Below are 16,080 nucleotides of genomic sequence, written 5' to 3' on the forward strand. Positions count from 1 at the left end.
CCAAACATTGTTTACTTAAATTTGGTGTTCTTTTCCATAGCATGTTTCATTGTTTTGTATTTTTTTGCTCATGAGACTATATTTTGCAGTTGTCGAGTGTTGCCCCACCACCACTGTGTAGAAACATGCAGCCAAATGGTTCCAATCCTAGCATGCCTGGTTTTGATAACAGTGCAAGGTCAACTTTGAATTCTAATATGCAGGCCCCTCGAAGAAAGTTTGTTGATGAAGGGAAATTGCGGAAGGTTAAGAGCTCTAATACAGCCTTTCTTTTCTTAATTTTGTGTCTCCAATATCTCTTTCAAGCTAAACTTTGAAACTCTATGCCTTTTGTTTTAAAAGAAATGATCTAGTATTTCAGGTCTCAGTTGTGAAGCACTTATTATACTGCACTTGAAATAAGGAAGATCTGTGGGTTTGTTTTCCTTGTATGAGGAGACATTTCATAATGCAAATTTCTATATTTGGAGCTGAATATAGCACCTTTGAGATCTTTTGTTTCTGTTTTTCCCTGTGCTTTATCCAATTAAGTTTATCTGTGCTGTGATTTTCCGTCGTCCCTTGTCTTCATGGTCCAGACTTGGTTTATCCTGTAAGCATTTCTTGTGGGGGATTTTTAACCTTCCTGTTCACTAACTTAATTGTTTTATGGAATTTAAGTTTGTTAATTGACCTTGTCGACACATCTTCAAGTATTTTCATCTTGATTACACCATGGGGCATGCATGATTGATTTTTATCTGTGTATGGAAGGCTTCCTTTCCATTTTGCTAGTTGTTTGGGCATGTTATATTGACATTAACTCTTATTAAGGTTTTTATATCTTGTGTGACGTTGTCAACATGCCTTGGTCAAACCTGCTATTGCTCTGTCCATCTTTTCTTTGCTTAATGAATCGTTCAGTAGTTTCCAAAACATCAATGCCCCTCATTTCTTTTCAGATTTCTGGGAGGTTATTTTCTGATTCTGGCCCTCGGCGAAGTACAAGGCTTGCTGCAGAAGCAGGATCCAACCAAAATACTAGTTCTACACTGGTTGCAGGGAATGGAACTAACAACTCTCCTAAATATCTTGGGGGTTCCAAGTTTAGTTCCATGGCAATACGTTCAGTGACAGTTCGCAAGGGACAGTCATGGGTCAATGAAAATTATGATGAAGGTGATTGTTCTTCTTTTGTTTGACTAATTTGTAGACATGTAAATCCGTATTAACATTGGAGTTGGCTGAAATGTTGCTTGTGTTAGTGCGGTGGACTTAACTTGAAATATCAAGTTATCTTCTTTTTGTCGCTATTTTTTATTGTTTTGCAGTACGAATTCTTTTGGTCTTCTGTCTGCTTATTGACTATCTAACCAGTTGCTTGAAAATTTTGATTTTAATCTTATTAAGGGATACGGAATGAGGCTTTTGATGATTCACGTGCAAATAATACATCATCAAATTGTAGTCTATCACTCACTGGGGATTCTAGATCTCTTGAAACAGAAGTAGCAACCATGCCTGTTGGTGGGGTTATCGCAAGTCCTTCATGTATCTTAAGTGGTGCTTTAGAAATATTAGGCCTCCTGAGAACTCTTGGGGAAGGTTATAGACTTTCTTGCATGTACAGATGTCAGGTATTAACTGGTGTTTGCTAAAAGATCAAAGTTACTAATATTTTCAGGAATGTTTTTCACCGTCTAGTTTCTTGGTAGTACAGGATGCACTGGATGTCTACATGAAACTACCACACAAGCATTATAATACGGGCTGGGTGCTTTGCCAGGTAAAAATCGGTAGTTGAATATGAATCACCTTGTTTTCTTGATTTCTTTTCTTGCTGCTTAGGATGCACTTGTCTCACTGATAGATACACAGAAAACTAGTGATGAGATTGATGATGAATATACTAGATACCATTGCATATTTACTTAATTAATTATTGATAGTTATTGAAATTTCAGAATTGAGTGTGTGCTATTTTGAGTTGAAATGTAAAAACTGTCATGGAAATAAAAATTTTATAAAAAATTTCCTTCTTGAATTTTCATGTTTGTAATTTAATTGTATGCATTCTGGAACTTTTTAAAACTTACCTTTTGAAACTCTGCCATCATCAGTTTTTGATGATATCAGTGATAATTTTTTTTAATACTGGCTTAAAGTTAGAAGCAGTCAATTTTATTAACTTTGTGTATTTAAAGAGATTCCACTTTATTTTTCCCTCCCGTTAGTTTTGGTTTGTTTAGAACTGGAATGTATCCATTGTGGATCCCATGCTTCTTTTTTTTTTTGCTTTCTCATGTGTGCTTCTCTCAAAATGACTGTTTGCTCTGATTTTATACCATCTGCATGCTATGCATTACTGGACATGCTTGCATTTTGAATGCAGGTTGGAAAAGCATATGTTGAATTAGTGGATTATTTGGAAGCTGATAGAGCCTTCAGTCTTGCCCGGCGAGCATCACCTTACAGTTTAGAAGGGTTGGATGTATATTCTACGGTTCTTTATGTGAGTCTATCTATATAGGAGGTTCTGGTAACACATTCCATGCTTCTGGTTTATTCTGCTTAGCTTATAGTCCATACTCCTAAAATGTAAAGGATACAGACTTCTGGTCTCTGCCTTTGGAAATCAGGATAATATAGGGTTTTATTCCTAGAAACTAGTCATTATATTCCAATTGTAATGCTTGATGCACTCATGCAATTCTGGTATATCTATTTCTTACTTTAGATGAAGTTTTATTCTTGCATTTGTTGCAGCATTTGAAGGAAGACATGAAGTTAAGTTACCTGGCTCAAGAACTGATATCAACTGATCGTTTAGCTCCTCAATCTTGGTAGTGCTCTTATACCTTTTAACATATAGTGCTTTCATTGCCTTTTGTTTTTCATTTACCTGTTCACAATCTAGCTTTCACTTGTTACATGGTGGTTATCACCTTAAATTTCTCCTCTGAGCTGTTATACATATTTTTCTTCACAAAAGCAGCAGTAAAGTTGTCTATGCTGCTCATTATTTTTTGGCCTTTGTTTTTCTCTCGTCCTTGTGGACCTCAAAGAGTAAAGCGTATACCCTCAGATGCAGGAATGCTTTGTTGAATAATTACTAAAATTGTTCCATAATGAAGCTGGTATCTTGAAATCTGGATACCTGTTTATAGCTTTGTGGATGTTTATGAGGGAAGGGTCCTTTTGTATTCATTCACAATTTCATGTCATCTTTGCCTAACTAGGTGATCTGCTCATTTCAGTGGTTGCTTTTAGGATGGTTGACAGGTGATGTTGTATGTTATAGAGACATTATGATCCTTCTTTGAATGTGCATGAAATAAGTTTGGGCATAGCACAAGGCTGGGTGATTTCAGTTTGTTAAAACATCAAGTGTGCTTAATTTACTTTTCTGCAGCTGTATTCATCATTACCTGTTCTTATCATCATCATCATCATCCTCATTTGTCACTCATTCAGGTTAAATGGGCATGCAGGTGTGCTACTGGAAATTGCTATAGTCTGCAGAAAGACCATGAAACTGCCTTGAAAAATTTTCAGCGAGCCGTACAGCTTGATTCAAGATTTGCATATGCACACACCTTGTGCGGTCATGAGTAGGTCCCTTGGTTCCTTTTTTTTTCTTTTCTCTTGATAACTGACATATTTGTATTTTCAAATGATAGAATTCCATATTAAATGCTGGATTCAGGTTTCATATAATTTTCTTGCAATTACTTTGTTACCTGCAGATATGTTGCCTTGGAGGATTTTGAGAATGGAATTAAGAGTTACCAGAGTGCCCTAAGGATAGATGCTAGACATTACAATTCCTGGCATGGGCTTGGGATGGTCTATCTTCGGCAAGAGAAAAACGAGTTTTCTGAGCATCACTTCCGAATGGCTTTCCAAATAAATCCGTGTTCTTCGGTGATAATGTCTTATCTTGGGACTGCTTTACATGCCTTAAAGGTTGCACCATATGCAAATTGATTGTGAAATTTTGGATTCCAAAATTGATAATGTTCCTATGACTTTCTTCTCATTTCCCCCCTCTTTGATTTTTTTTTTTAAAAAAACAGAGAAATGAGGAAGCTCTGGAGATGATGGAGAGGGCAATTTTAGCTGATAAGAAGAACCCTCTTCCCATGTATCAAAAGGCTAATATACTTGTGAGCTTGGAAAGCTTTGATGAAGCTTTAGAAGTCCTAGAGGAGCTGAAAGAGTATGCTCCTCGTGAAAGCAGTGTTTATGCTTTGATGGGTAAAATTTATAAGAGGCGTAACATGCATGAGAAGGCAATGCTTCACTTTGGTCTTGCTTTGGATTTGAAACCATCAGCAACCGACGTGGCTACAATAAAGGTGATTGGTTTATTTCGCAATCTCTTGCCTTCTAACATTGGTAATTAAATGTGAAAGCAAATTTATTTGCTGAGAAAAAAGGATTCTGAAATTTACCTTGTATACTCAACAATTCATAGCATTGGTCAGAGCTTGAACTTCAGAGAGGAAACGCTTTTTTTTTCTTCCACAGATTGATTTTAACTGGACTCAATGCCTAATTCACCTGAACGGTGGAATCTAGCTTTTAGCCTCCCATGTTTTTTCTTCGTTAGGGTGGAGTTACTTTCTGTTGACATCTTATTTCTTAATATTTGACAGGCTGCCATTGAGAAGCTGCATGTACCAGATGAATTAGAAGACAGCTTGTAGGTCTTTTAACATTGGAGACACTTAGGCAGAAGGGAACACAACGCAAATTGTGCAGCTTACAGCTGCTGGCCCCAAGGAGGATGGCCTGCTCGTGCTTTCGATGAATAACGAATACAAGAGCTTGATCCCGGGCGTTTATTTGGCATGTGGCGGCCCTTTCAGGTGGCAGCTCTTGCAGAAGTGACCTCAGTTTTGAAGGTGATTAACATGCTGGCAGAAGACTTGAGGTGACAAAGGCCCTAGAAACTGCCATACTTGTCCCAATAGTTGTATAATCATATGTCAAGATGAAATGGTTGTATTATTCATATGTATTTTTTTTATAGATCAAATTTATTCTCTTGGCCCATCTACTGTCATTTGAACTCTCTTCTTTTTGATAATGTCCACAACTATGATTTCAATGGGCATAATGACTTGATTTGGCAAAGACACGAGAAGCGAGGTCCCAAATACATAAAAAGAAAAGAAAAAAAAGGTGGTATAGGCCATGTCCATAATCCTTTCTCTCGTCACACTATTTCGAAACTGGATAAGCCTTTTCGTCTCAGCTCATCTCATCCCATGCCACAAAACTGAAGTTACAAGGCAGATTTCCTACCATTTCATGATTTTCATCCATAGATTAGATTAGACTCGATCATTCTCCCTCACAGGAAATCAAAGAAAGAAATGCTATCCACACTGCAGCAGCCCCCTCGCTCCCTTTCTCGAATCCCTCTTCACCTTAAACCCCTCCGCTCTTTCTTCACCGTTGCGTCTGCTTCAGCTTCACAGGACCAATCCTCCCCGCCTTCATCTCAAATCCTCACCCTCCGCCGCGCCCTCCTCTCCCGCCAAACCACTGCCACCCAACTAGCTGAGTCCTACATTTCCCGCCTCTCCCTAACCGAGCCCCACCTCCACTCCTTCCTCCACATCTCCGACACCCTTTTAAGAGATGCCCAGCTAATCGACCGCAAGATTGAAAAAGGAGAGGATGTCGGCCCCCTTGCTGGGGTCCTTGTTGGGGTCAAGGACAATATCTGTACTGCTGACATGCCTTCAACAGGTGGCTCCCGCATCCTGGAGAACTACAAGGCTCCGTTCGACGCAACAGCGGTTAGGAGAGTGAAGGAAAAAGATGGGATTTTGATTGGAAAGACTAATTTGGATGAGTTTGGCATGGGAAGTACCACTGAAGCTTCTTCTTTCCAGGTCTTCTTCTTTCTTCTTAATTTTTGACTCATGGGAACAATCAAACAAACAAACAAACACTTGACAGGCATTGGTAGTTTCTGCTGTTCATTTTCTAACAGGTGACTGCTAATCCATGGGACTTGTCTCGGGTGCCTGGTGGATCGTCAGGCGGATCGGCTGCAGCTGTTTCTGCTCGGCAATGTATGGTGTCACTTGGTAGTGATACTGGTGGAAGTGTAAGGCAACCAGCATCATTTTGTGGCGTTGTTGGATTGAAGCCAACATATGGGCGTGTCTCCAGATTTGGGCTCATGGCGTATGCATCATCACTTGATGTTATCGGATGCTTTGGTACTTCAGTTGCTGATACTGGCATCCTCCTTCACGCAATTTCTGGTCGTGATAGATTTGATGCCACTAGTAGTAACCGAGTAAGAATTCTTCTATTTTATCCACTAAGGTCAATCAATTCTCTTTGATTTCTTGCTTTGAGAAACTGTGAGTTTGTCTCATAAATTTACTAGCTGACAAAACTTCAGATTCTGATGCTTGCTTAAGAGGAAGCAACTGAAATTTTCATGCATTAAGGGAAACGTGGACTTTTCTGGTCATTGACGGGACTGTTAGAGTTAATGTAGTTACCTGTAGCTGAAAGTGTCACCATCACTCGTATAAGCAAGCATGTTGATCAATGCAACATGCATTCTGTACTTGTTGCTAAAAGAACCAACATGAAATTGAGTTCTCCTGGATTGCAATGGCCATGGTGTTGTTGTGTTTCTGCTCAGAGCTTTTCCGTTGAATTTGAATATGCATATCTTTCAGTTTGGATCTACGATAAAATAGTTTGATTTTGTGGTCAGAATAGTCACACTCCTCCAATCAAAGAGTGGGTGGTGTGGATGCTGCGAGGTGATCTTTTTCATATCTTCCTTTATGGTCTGATTTAATGTAAAATAAGCTCTTCTATTCTCCTGGAATGCTAATAACTCAGCTAAAAAAAATAAAAAATAGGTAATGTTAGCAGCTATCCTGAAGCAATTGAATTTAGAAAAACATCATATTTCTGAAACCCATACAGTCCAGCTAGAGCAGCAAGTCTTCAACAATTAGGAGGGACCCCAATTAAGCATTTTGGATTGATTTCCTATATTTTCTGGTTTATCATTCTATAGGGTTTCAAAGCCCTGTTTAGTTTTATTTTCTTTCTTGTATTCTCTTTTTGGAGGATGTGTTATTCTTCTTCTTGTATTCTTCTTTATTCTTTGTTTCAAAAAAGAAAAAGACTGTTCCTTACCATAATAGTTTCACTTTTCAGGAAGTTCCTGATTTTTCATCGCAATTCACTTCTATAAATCTAGTGGAATCGAAACCATTGAAGGGGTTGAAGGTTGGTCTTATCCGTGAAACTCTTGAAGATGGCGTGGACAATGGAGTAAAATCTGCAATTAGTGGTGCCGCTTCACATCTTGAAGAACTAGGATGTACTGTGACGGAGGTCTAACTTATAACCTTCACTCAGCAGACATGTGTTTTTTGGCTACCAGATTTGGCTGATACTTTTTGTTTCCTATTTGGCGAATTGATTTACAGGTCTCATTGCCATCTTTCTCCCTTGGTTTACCAGCCTATTATATTCTTGCTTCATCAGAATCATCTTCCAACTTATCACGTTATGATGGTGTCAGGTAATTCTCTGACAATTAGTTCTCATTCGATATTTTTGTTGCTTTCAACAGAACTATATATGTTGTATGGTTCTATGTAATTCAGCACTTCCAGTTTAGACAGAAGATGACATGGTAAACATTTTAAATTAAGTTAAGGCGTATAGAGCTATAAGTGAGTGTTTACAGATTTCGCATTGTTGAGTTTGTTTCATATGTTTGAGTCATATTCCATTTCTCTGCCTGTACAATGTAGTATAAAATAAGACCACAGTTGGGCTATAGACTAGTTATCTTGATTTATTTCAAACTTTTGCACTGAGGTGCTGTTTTGTAGCTGCTTACAATATTAAGCACCCCATAAAAATTAAAAAAAAAATAGAAAAAATTGTTTTTGTTGATGTCCAGTTTTTGCCTCTTCTTGCATATCTATATTGTCTAGATATATAGACAAGCAATCATTCTTCTACATTGGCATGTAGGTATGGGAACCAAGTTTTTGCTGAAGAGTTAAATGCTCTTTATAATGATTCCCGAGCAAAAGGATTTGGTCCCGAGGTATGTACCATCCTGGCAGTCATTGTAAAGAAGTTGTTCTGTTCTTTTTTCTTTGGAAAAAAAAATGGTATAGTCAAATATTATTTGAGATGTTGCAAGGTATTATCACCAGCTCCCATTATAATAGACTGCTTATGGCTATTATCACATCAACTGAAAATACAGATTAGCCATGCACAGACAAGACCCTTGAAGTAGTATTTATTGCATATTTTCAGGTCCAAATGAGAATCTTGATGGGAACATATGCGCTCTCAGCTGGTTATTATGACGCATACTACAAGCGTGCCCAACAGGTAAATATTTCCTTTAATTAGAGTATCTAAACTTTACTGTTTGAAGATGGATACTTAAATTCTTGTTCTTAATGGTTACAGTTTCATGATTTTTAGAGAATCTGAATTCTGACATAAAAAATTCCTATTAAACCCAGTTATTTTAAGAACTTTAGGTCTTCAAGAAGAAATTCATGATTATAATAGTGTTTTAGGTGAGGACCTTAATTCGGAAAAGCTTCAAGGATGCATTAGATGATAATGACATCCTAATTTCTCCTGTGGCGCCGTCTGCTGCATATAAAATTGGTATGGTGCCTACAACTTTTTGGCTTTGGCAGACATGTTATTCATACCTTTGCTTTGACAATGATTCAATTTAATAGGTAATGACATAATTGCTCTCAATATTTACAGGTGAAAAGAAAAACGATCCTTTGGCAATGTATGCAGGCGACATTATGACTGTGAGAATTTCTCTGCTGCTTTATGTTTTACTTGCCCGTTCATGTCATTCCCCTGTCCCTCTTTCCTGTTTTGAAATGGTGGGAGAGAGAGGGAGAGATGGAGGGAGATAATGCCTTAGGTTAAAAATTAGAAGGCATGGTTTGTGCAGGCTGCAGTTCTGGAGTTCACAATTGGTATACTTTTGTTGTTTGAGAGAATGATAGAGATTAAATAGATTTGGGTCGGTACTTGACCTTTAAGTGCACTAAAATGGCATCAGAAGATATATGGTGTTGGATCTTTATATATGGAATTTGGGTATTGTTTTGAAGTGAACATGGGTTGGAAACTGTGAAGCGGCTCCTCAGCAGATGAATGGATAGCAAGGATGTTTTCTATATAAATAACATCGTAAGTAGGAAATGCAATTGATAGAGGCCTAGGGAGGAACATGCAATCCCAGCATAAGTGAGTTTATGGGAGGTGATTATCAGTACTCCAAGGAAAGTTTCAGTAGTTAGGAAAAGAGTGCTCTTGAAGCAATTACCAGAGATGTTCTTGATCTGGATATTCTTTTTAAGGAAATGTTTAGCTATATATAATAAACAATCTAGAGAGAGATAGTGTGGAACTTAGAGAGAGAGAAGAAAAGAGTGCTCTTGAAGCAATTACCAGAGATGTTATTAGAGAGAGAACTTAGAGAGAGAAGCTATGAAGCCCAAAAATGTTCAGCAATCCCTCAAATGACATAAACAAGGGATATTTATAGGCAAGAGATGTGACAACATGGCTGTTACCAGGTGTCAAATACACCAATGGCTATGCAGGTGCCACATGTCCAGAGTGTCACATGGTTACACTCACAAATTTCACCAGAAATGGTCAGGGCCAGCTTTGATTGGCCTTAAGGAGCCCTATTTCAAACCTATCATGCCACATTTCACATTACTTCTCACGGTTCCAAGTAGCAGTCATAGATCCTGCCTTATCCTCCTGGACCTTTGGCTCCTTTTGCGTATAGCATTTCAGTCCTTTGTTGAATATGGCGCCTCAAATCGTATGGTTTCTCCAATTGTCCATACTCTATAGTTACAAATTGGACCTTGATTAGTATATAATTCCAGAATTGCAAATATGGTATAAATATTGTATTAGTTGAAATTCAGCCCCTAAAGTAATCATTATTGGAATAATTTCATGTGGCTACAGAATGTTCACCAATCATGTTTTTACTTCAAGGGTAGAGGACCGTGATGGACTTGTAGAATGGCTTGGACCAATATTTCGTAGCTTTATTCTTGTTTGCTTTGCTATAAGCGAACCATGCAGATGTTGGAAAAATTTCTACAAGTTGACTTAGCTAATTTTCTCTTGTTTGTTCACCAGAAATGCATCTTCACTATGAGAGTGATATTATTGCTTTGAGAACTAAACTGCAGTGAAGTAAAAAAATGTTGGACAGTGTTTATACGGCAAGTCTTATGTTTCTCTACCATCTGTTTCACCATGTAAACACAAAAGGAGGTAAATAATAGACTAATAGTGCTGTTATAAGACAAAAGTTGAAATCCTCATCATCCAACACAGATTCATTACTTTTCCAAGAAAATGTGCTTTATAGATTTCTGAAAATTTGAGTTGTGGTTTATTTTGGTTAAAATAGTTTGAAGCCTTAGAATTGGTATGACATATCCTGCCTTCTGAATTCATCTGTATTTTTTTTCTTGCTCCAGAATTTTTTCTTTCATTGGTTCTTTACAGTCATTCCATTTATTTCCTGCAGCCAAGATTACTCTTATGTTTGTTTCTCACATTAAGCAACTATATCCTCGCTTGCAGGTCAATGTTAACTTGGCAGGGCTACCTGCATTGGTTTTGCCATGTGGATTTGTTGAAGGGGGGCCTGTAGGACTTCCTGTTGGTCTTCAAATGATTGGTGCAGCATTTGATGAGGTATTGAAAACTTGTATTTTTTACAAATTCTATTATGGCTTAGAGATACGAATTTCACCTTTTTTTCCTTTGAAAAACTTAACCAAGAGAAATGGATGTTTATGTAGTATAGGAAGATATAAGAATAAGGAGCAATTAGTGGGGGAACGGATTCCAAGGAGGTATTAGCTCTAGGCGAGGACCAAATTTGGGATAGTTACATCTGTATTTTTTCTTAGGTAGTTGTACCTTTGGTTTTGGAAGTAGGATCAGCTTCAGTTGAGCCAGGTTTTGCCTACCCATCCCTAGCACTAAAGCAGGTCTGATTCTGGTCAGGTTTCAATCTAATCCATGTTGGATTTGGGTTGTAAATAGTTGATTTGAAGAAGATTAAGTAATTTATTATTGGAAAAAACAATGAAAGATAGACAATATATCTTGTTGTTCATGGTTAGATGAAATATAAGAGATAACTTATAGTCTCTCCTTTTATGATGATGGTGGTTTTTTTAACGTTAATTTAATTTTCGTGCCATGTTGTCAAGCATGCTTTGAGACCTTCATTCTCAAGGTTTTTAGATATAGTTATAATGTAAAAAGTTAGCAACAAACTAATAAATTAACAATATATACAAAATAAATATTATTTAGATGTGGGTCAGGGCTGCAAAAACCTTCTCTGTCCTGTGCCCCTCCAGTTAGGTGAAATCTGGGTTTTTTCCAAGTGGATTGGGTTGGATATCTGTTAGGTCAGACTGAAATTGCTCTCCCTAATTGGTTCATGTTAGTGCTATTATTCAATCATTTGTGCTTTGCTTTCACTAATCCTTTCCTTGAAGCATGCTCGAAACACCATTTGTTCATGTTGTGCATTGGTCAGGCCTTTTTTCTGTAACCCTTACGACTCTATGTCATCACTCACCAGAAGTAAACATATGATTATAGACTAGTGTAGCTTTATGAATGTGTGAGATGGTCGTGGCATTTTGCTATGAAGCACGTAGAGAAATGGCAAATGCTTGTTTAAGGAGAGCTACATCAAACGTTTGCTATCTTTTGTCGTGAATGGTTGGTTTTATTTCAAATGTTGAGCAAGCAAGAAAGTTATTGATTACTTGTTCATGTTACTGTAAATGCAGGCTAAGTTGCTCAAAGTTGGTCATATATTTGAGCAGACTCTTCAAGGTTGCAGATTTGTTCCTCCCATAGTAGCAGATGATCTTGCATATTCTCAACAGTAATGCTGTCCCAACAGTAATGCTGTCTTTGCCTTTTAGGTTATAGAATTAGAAGTCAAGTTCAGATAGAATGCCTGAAAAACTCGAGTAGAACACTGTTTGGTGAACCTTATGGTTTGACGTGAAGCAGCCTATACAGATCTTTCCAACCCACACAATTGTGTTGGAGTTCGGTTGAAGCTCTTGTTAGTCATTGTAATTGGACTGTTCAAATTGAAATGAAATTTTGGTTGTCCCCATAACTCTTTGTTATATACCTCTCACAATCAGTCCAAGATATCTTTGTTGAACTGGAGTTTCGTAGATATAAGAAAAACAGAGCATCTTTTTAGTCCCTCGACATGTGCATCAACTTGTTCCAGTACCGTCGCCTACTCGGGCTTCGGAAACCTCAAGCATGCAAACACCTCCATTACAGTCTTGCTCCAAGTACCACACATTTTGACTCTCAGCTCCCAACAAAGCCACCACCAGCACAACATTCAAGCCAAGACCCGGATAAAACCATAGCAACCCAATTATCAAACTGCAGGGCATACGAGAATTAAACCAAAGTTATGCCCATGTTATTCACACCCACTTTCTTGACTTTTATAGTGTCCCATTCCATTGGAACAACATCATTAAGATGTTATACTAGACTAGATACTCCTAATAAAGCACTACAAATCTATGTATCCATGTCCCATGCTGGCATCACCCCTGATTATTATACGCTTCCGATTGTCTTGAAAGCCCCATGCCAAATTACTGGGTACTGAGTGCATGCGTGCATGGTGGAAAGGTTCAAGAGGGAAGACATTATTCTGATACGATGAGGAATGTTTATGGAATAATGCCCCGATTGCAGCCTTACAGGTGCCTGGTGGACCTGCTCGGCGGAGCAGGGTTGCTGAAAGAGGAAAGAGGTAAATGTTTTGGCTGTTTTTAAGTTTAAAAATGTATTAAAATAATATATAATTTTTTATTTTTTAAAAATTATTTTTGACATAAATAAATTAAAACAATTCAAAAATATATAAAAAATAATTTTAGAAAAAAAAAGGTTAATTTTTTGGGAAATGCAGCGTGTTCCAAATAAGGAAATATTTAAAATTATGATGGTGGTTGTTTTTTAAAGTATTTTTTATTTTAAAATACATTAAAATAATATTTTTATAAAATTTATTTTTAATATTAGTATATTAAAACAATTTAAAATTATAAAAAAAATAATTCAAAGCAAAAACGTGCTTTTAAAGGCAAAAACAAAGTCAATCAAACTAGTCAGTAATTTGGAAAAAAACGACATTAAATTGCAATGATGTGAAAAATTACTAGATGATGCTAGCATGTATATTTTTTCTTGCTCCTCACCTAAAACCGGGAATACCTAAAAATCCCTTTTGACATATGTAGAGCAATGTTAAATTCATCCATTTATGAACATTATAACTGTTTTAATCTCTTAATTTTGGTGCATCACTTCTTTAAGCACATGTAAAATTGGAATTGATATTTAAAGGTATAATTTAATTGGTTAGATTCTAAATTTACTCTTTAAAAATCACTAGTTAGAGTCCCACAAATTTTAAAGCTATTGGAGGTTTATATGATCATTAGTTTTAAAACCCGTGAGATTAGTCGAGGTATACGTAAATTTATCCAGATATCCATATTAATAATAATAAAAAATAAGAATCCATAAAATATAAGATGAGTCGATACTTACTTGCCACGCTAACTTCATAGAATCCTTAAATTTACATCAAAGTTTGTAATCACTTAAATACTTATTTTATAAAATTACAAGAATTTATTTTTATTAAAATCATACCTAGTTGTTAACAATCATATAGAAATTAATGAAAAAAATAATAATTAACAACTCAATATATAAAAGTATTTAGTAATAAAAAAAAAAAGAGGTTTGGATAAGCAGGCCTGACTTTGAAATCAAGGAATCCTGATCCTCCCAGCCCAGCCCAGCCTAAATGTTTAATACTGTAAACTTTTTACTATATCTGCAAGTTTGCAACTCTCTCTCACAACCATTTGCATCAAACACCTGGACTGCGCCAACACAAGCTTCAACTGTAAGCCAATCTTCAACAGATCCTTTGATTTTTCCGCCTTTTTTATTATTTCTATGATCTCCTTTTCTTTGCTGGTATATTTAGCTTGCATCATGTTTAATCTCGTGGGTGAGTAGGTAGGTGTCTTTTTTTAGAAAGAAAGAGTCTTGGTGGTATCAAATTTGTTTAATAATGTAAGTGTAATTCAGAGATTGAAGATTTCATTCAACACGAATTTAACCCAAAAAAGTAGAATGGGATTGCATTACGTAGATCCGTACCAAGTCTTACGAGGGAACCAGAATCTTAGGTCACCATTGCTTGTTTATTAGCTGTTGACTGGAAGTAACAAGTAAGGTTTCTTTTTGGGAATTCAAGGTAATGACAGTAAAAAACTTGATGTTCTTTCTTCTATAAGAATTAGGGCTAAAAGGAAATAGTTTTTATATGCAGTGCTTAAACAGGAAGGGAAGCTAATAGAAAGACTGATTTGTGGAAGCACTTGTCAGAAAGTGTAACTTTTGGGACAGTTGAATTGATGTTGCATTCCACTCGCGGAGAAGTAAAATACCATAATAGCTGTCTTAGGGTTTTTTTGTTTTTTTTGTGATGTTATTATCTTGTTTGTGAAGAAATCATCCTCCAAAGTATAATCAAATAGCATCATTTAATCTGACCTTTTCTTTTAATTTTTTTTCCTTAAAGCTATGAATTTCTCCAATGTTGTTATTATGATGACTTTCACTTGAGCTTCAAGGATGATGATCGCCTAGATCTTATAAACTTGAACTTCTGTAAACAAGCAATTATAAGCTAAATGTTGTAGTTATGGCATTTTTTCTTAGTGCTGTAGTTCGGGTGCTAGATTATGCTATGCATTTGATTAGAAAGTCATGATATTCTAGTCATATGAAAGAGGATACTAAGTTTTCTATAAGTTTTTGGAATTTAGAAACAGGACTTTGTTTCCTTTTCATCTCTTATTAGTCTGTATAATCTGGGAGTTTTGATTTTCTCATGCTCTGTAGTTTCAGCTGGTTTAATGTTTTCATCATTGAACTAGAGTTGCACCACAGCTCAATGGATGCTGAGCACAAGTTGGAAGTCCGGAAACTAGAGATATTAGATAAAAGCAAAGGTTTCATAGAGCTATTGCAACAATTAACCATTTGTGATTCTGTTTCGGATAAGGAGTTTGAAGAGCGTTTTCAAGAGATCAACTCATATGGTGATGACCATCTTATTTGTGTGATTGAAGATGATCGTTCTGGGAAGATTATTGCAACTGGGAGTGTTTTTATTGAAAAGAAGTTCTTGAGGAATTGTGGTAAAGTTGGACATATCGAAGATGTTGTGGTTGATTCTGCCGCCCGAGGGATGCAATTAGGAAAGAAAATTATTGATTTTCTTACAGATCATGCTCATTCAATGGGGTGCTACAAGGTGATTCTTGATTGCAGTCTTGAGAACAAAGCATTTTACGAGAAATGTGGTTACAAGCAGAAAGAAGTTCAAATGGTGAAGTATTTTATTTAAGAAATAAAATTTGTGTCCTCTTTCTTGTCAATATTTGTTGAACTTCTGATTCTCCTTGCCATCCCTTGCAAACTTGAGCTGATAAAAAAATCCAAATCCTTTACGTTCCACCCCTTTTATTGGCTCCACTTTGTAATTCCACTCATTTCTGCAACCATGTTCCTGGAATTAACTTGAAGTTGTATGCAGTACAGATCGAACTACACTCAATTATTCACAAGTAAAAAGTATAAATCTTAACAATGGATTTGATCTACATTTCTAGCCTTTATTTGTGAGCATTAAAAAGAAAACTGAAACTTGAATATCAAATCGTATTTTGAAATCGGAAATTCACATTGCTGAGGATTCAACTACCATGGGGCCATACCTTCTCTGCCTTGCAGCCTGTTGCTTTGTGTTTGTTCTTGCTTGTTTGGTTAGGTTTTATGTCTGAGTTCGTGGGGCATACGTTACTGTAATATAATATAGCTGCATTTTGAGATGGAGCATCGTTGGTGTTGATG

The 16,080-nt window shown here is 36.6% G+C and overlaps 3 protein-coding genes across 6 annotated transcripts in view; all 3 read left to right on the plus strand.

Moving 5' to 3' along the window:
* LOC133674705 (cell division cycle protein 27 homolog B-like) overlaps positions 1 to 5,037 on the plus strand; it is a 7,625-nt gene extending 2,588 nt beyond the window's left edge. The window contains exons 6-15 of the mRNA XM_062095915.1: positions 76 to 245; positions 942 to 1,158; positions 1,390 to 1,616; positions 1,700 to 1,765; positions 2,372 to 2,491; positions 2,746 to 2,822; positions 3,471 to 3,590; positions 3,726 to 3,945; positions 4,056 to 4,337; positions 4,638 to 5,037. Coding sequence (XP_061951899.1) covers positions 76 to 245; positions 942 to 1,158; positions 1,390 to 1,616; positions 1,700 to 1,765; positions 2,372 to 2,491; positions 2,746 to 2,822; positions 3,471 to 3,590; positions 3,726 to 3,945; positions 4,056 to 4,337; positions 4,638 to 4,688 — 1,550 coding nt within the window. The 3' untranslated portion in view covers positions 4,689 to 5,037. The remainder of the gene's footprint in view (positions 1 to 75; positions 246 to 941; positions 1,159 to 1,389; positions 1,617 to 1,699; positions 1,766 to 2,371; positions 2,492 to 2,745; positions 2,823 to 3,470; positions 3,591 to 3,725; positions 3,946 to 4,055; positions 4,338 to 4,637) is intronic.
* A 98-nt stretch (positions 5,038 to 5,135) lies between these two features.
* Positions 5,136 to 12,226, plus strand: LOC133674398 (glutamyl-tRNA(Gln) amidotransferase subunit A, chloroplastic/mitochondrial). 2 transcript variants are annotated; one of them, XM_062095479.1, is made up of 10 exons: positions 5,136 to 5,885; positions 5,987 to 6,298; positions 7,186 to 7,365; positions 7,461 to 7,555; positions 8,017 to 8,092; positions 8,311 to 8,388; positions 8,583 to 8,676; positions 8,785 to 8,834; positions 10,654 to 10,767; positions 11,886 to 12,226. In XM_062095479.1, exons 1-10 carry the CDS (start codon positions 5,361 to 5,363, stop codon positions 11,985 to 11,987), a joined length of 1,626 nt encoding a protein of 541 aa, XP_061951463.1. In that variant the 5' UTR covers positions 5,136 to 5,360; the 3' UTR covers positions 11,988 to 12,226. The 2 variants fall into 2 exon arrangements, with proteins under 2 accessions (XP_061951463.1, XP_061951465.1); XM_062095481.1 differs by lacking the exon at positions 11,886 to 12,226 and adding an exon at positions 10,201 to 10,286.
* A 1,724-nt stretch (positions 12,227 to 13,950) lies between these two features.
* LOC133674079 (glucosamine 6-phosphate N-acetyltransferase) lies at positions 13,951 to 15,684 on the plus strand. Of its 3 annotated transcripts, none has more exons than XM_062095049.1 (2): positions 13,951 to 14,059; positions 15,067 to 15,684. In XM_062095049.1, exon 2 carries the CDS (start codon positions 15,119 to 15,121, stop codon positions 15,572 to 15,574), a length of 456 nt encoding a protein of 151 aa, XP_061951033.1. In that variant the 5' UTR covers positions 13,951 to 14,059; positions 15,067 to 15,118; the 3' UTR covers positions 15,575 to 15,684. The 3 variants fall into 3 exon arrangements, with proteins under 3 accessions (XP_061951033.1, XP_061951035.1, XP_061951034.1); XM_062095051.1 differs by having other exon boundaries at positions 13,957 to 14,059; positions 15,102 to 15,684; XM_062095050.1 differs by having other exon boundaries at positions 13,985 to 14,059; positions 15,073 to 15,684.
* The last annotated feature ends 396 nt before the right edge of the window (positions 15,685 to 16,080 follow it).

Source organism: Populus nigra, chromosome 15 (genome assembly GCF_951802175.1).
Source record: "Populus nigra chromosome 15, ddPopNigr1.1, whole genome shotgun sequence".
Lineage (NCBI taxonomy): Eukaryota > Viridiplantae > Streptophyta > Magnoliopsida > Malpighiales > Salicaceae > Populus > Populus nigra.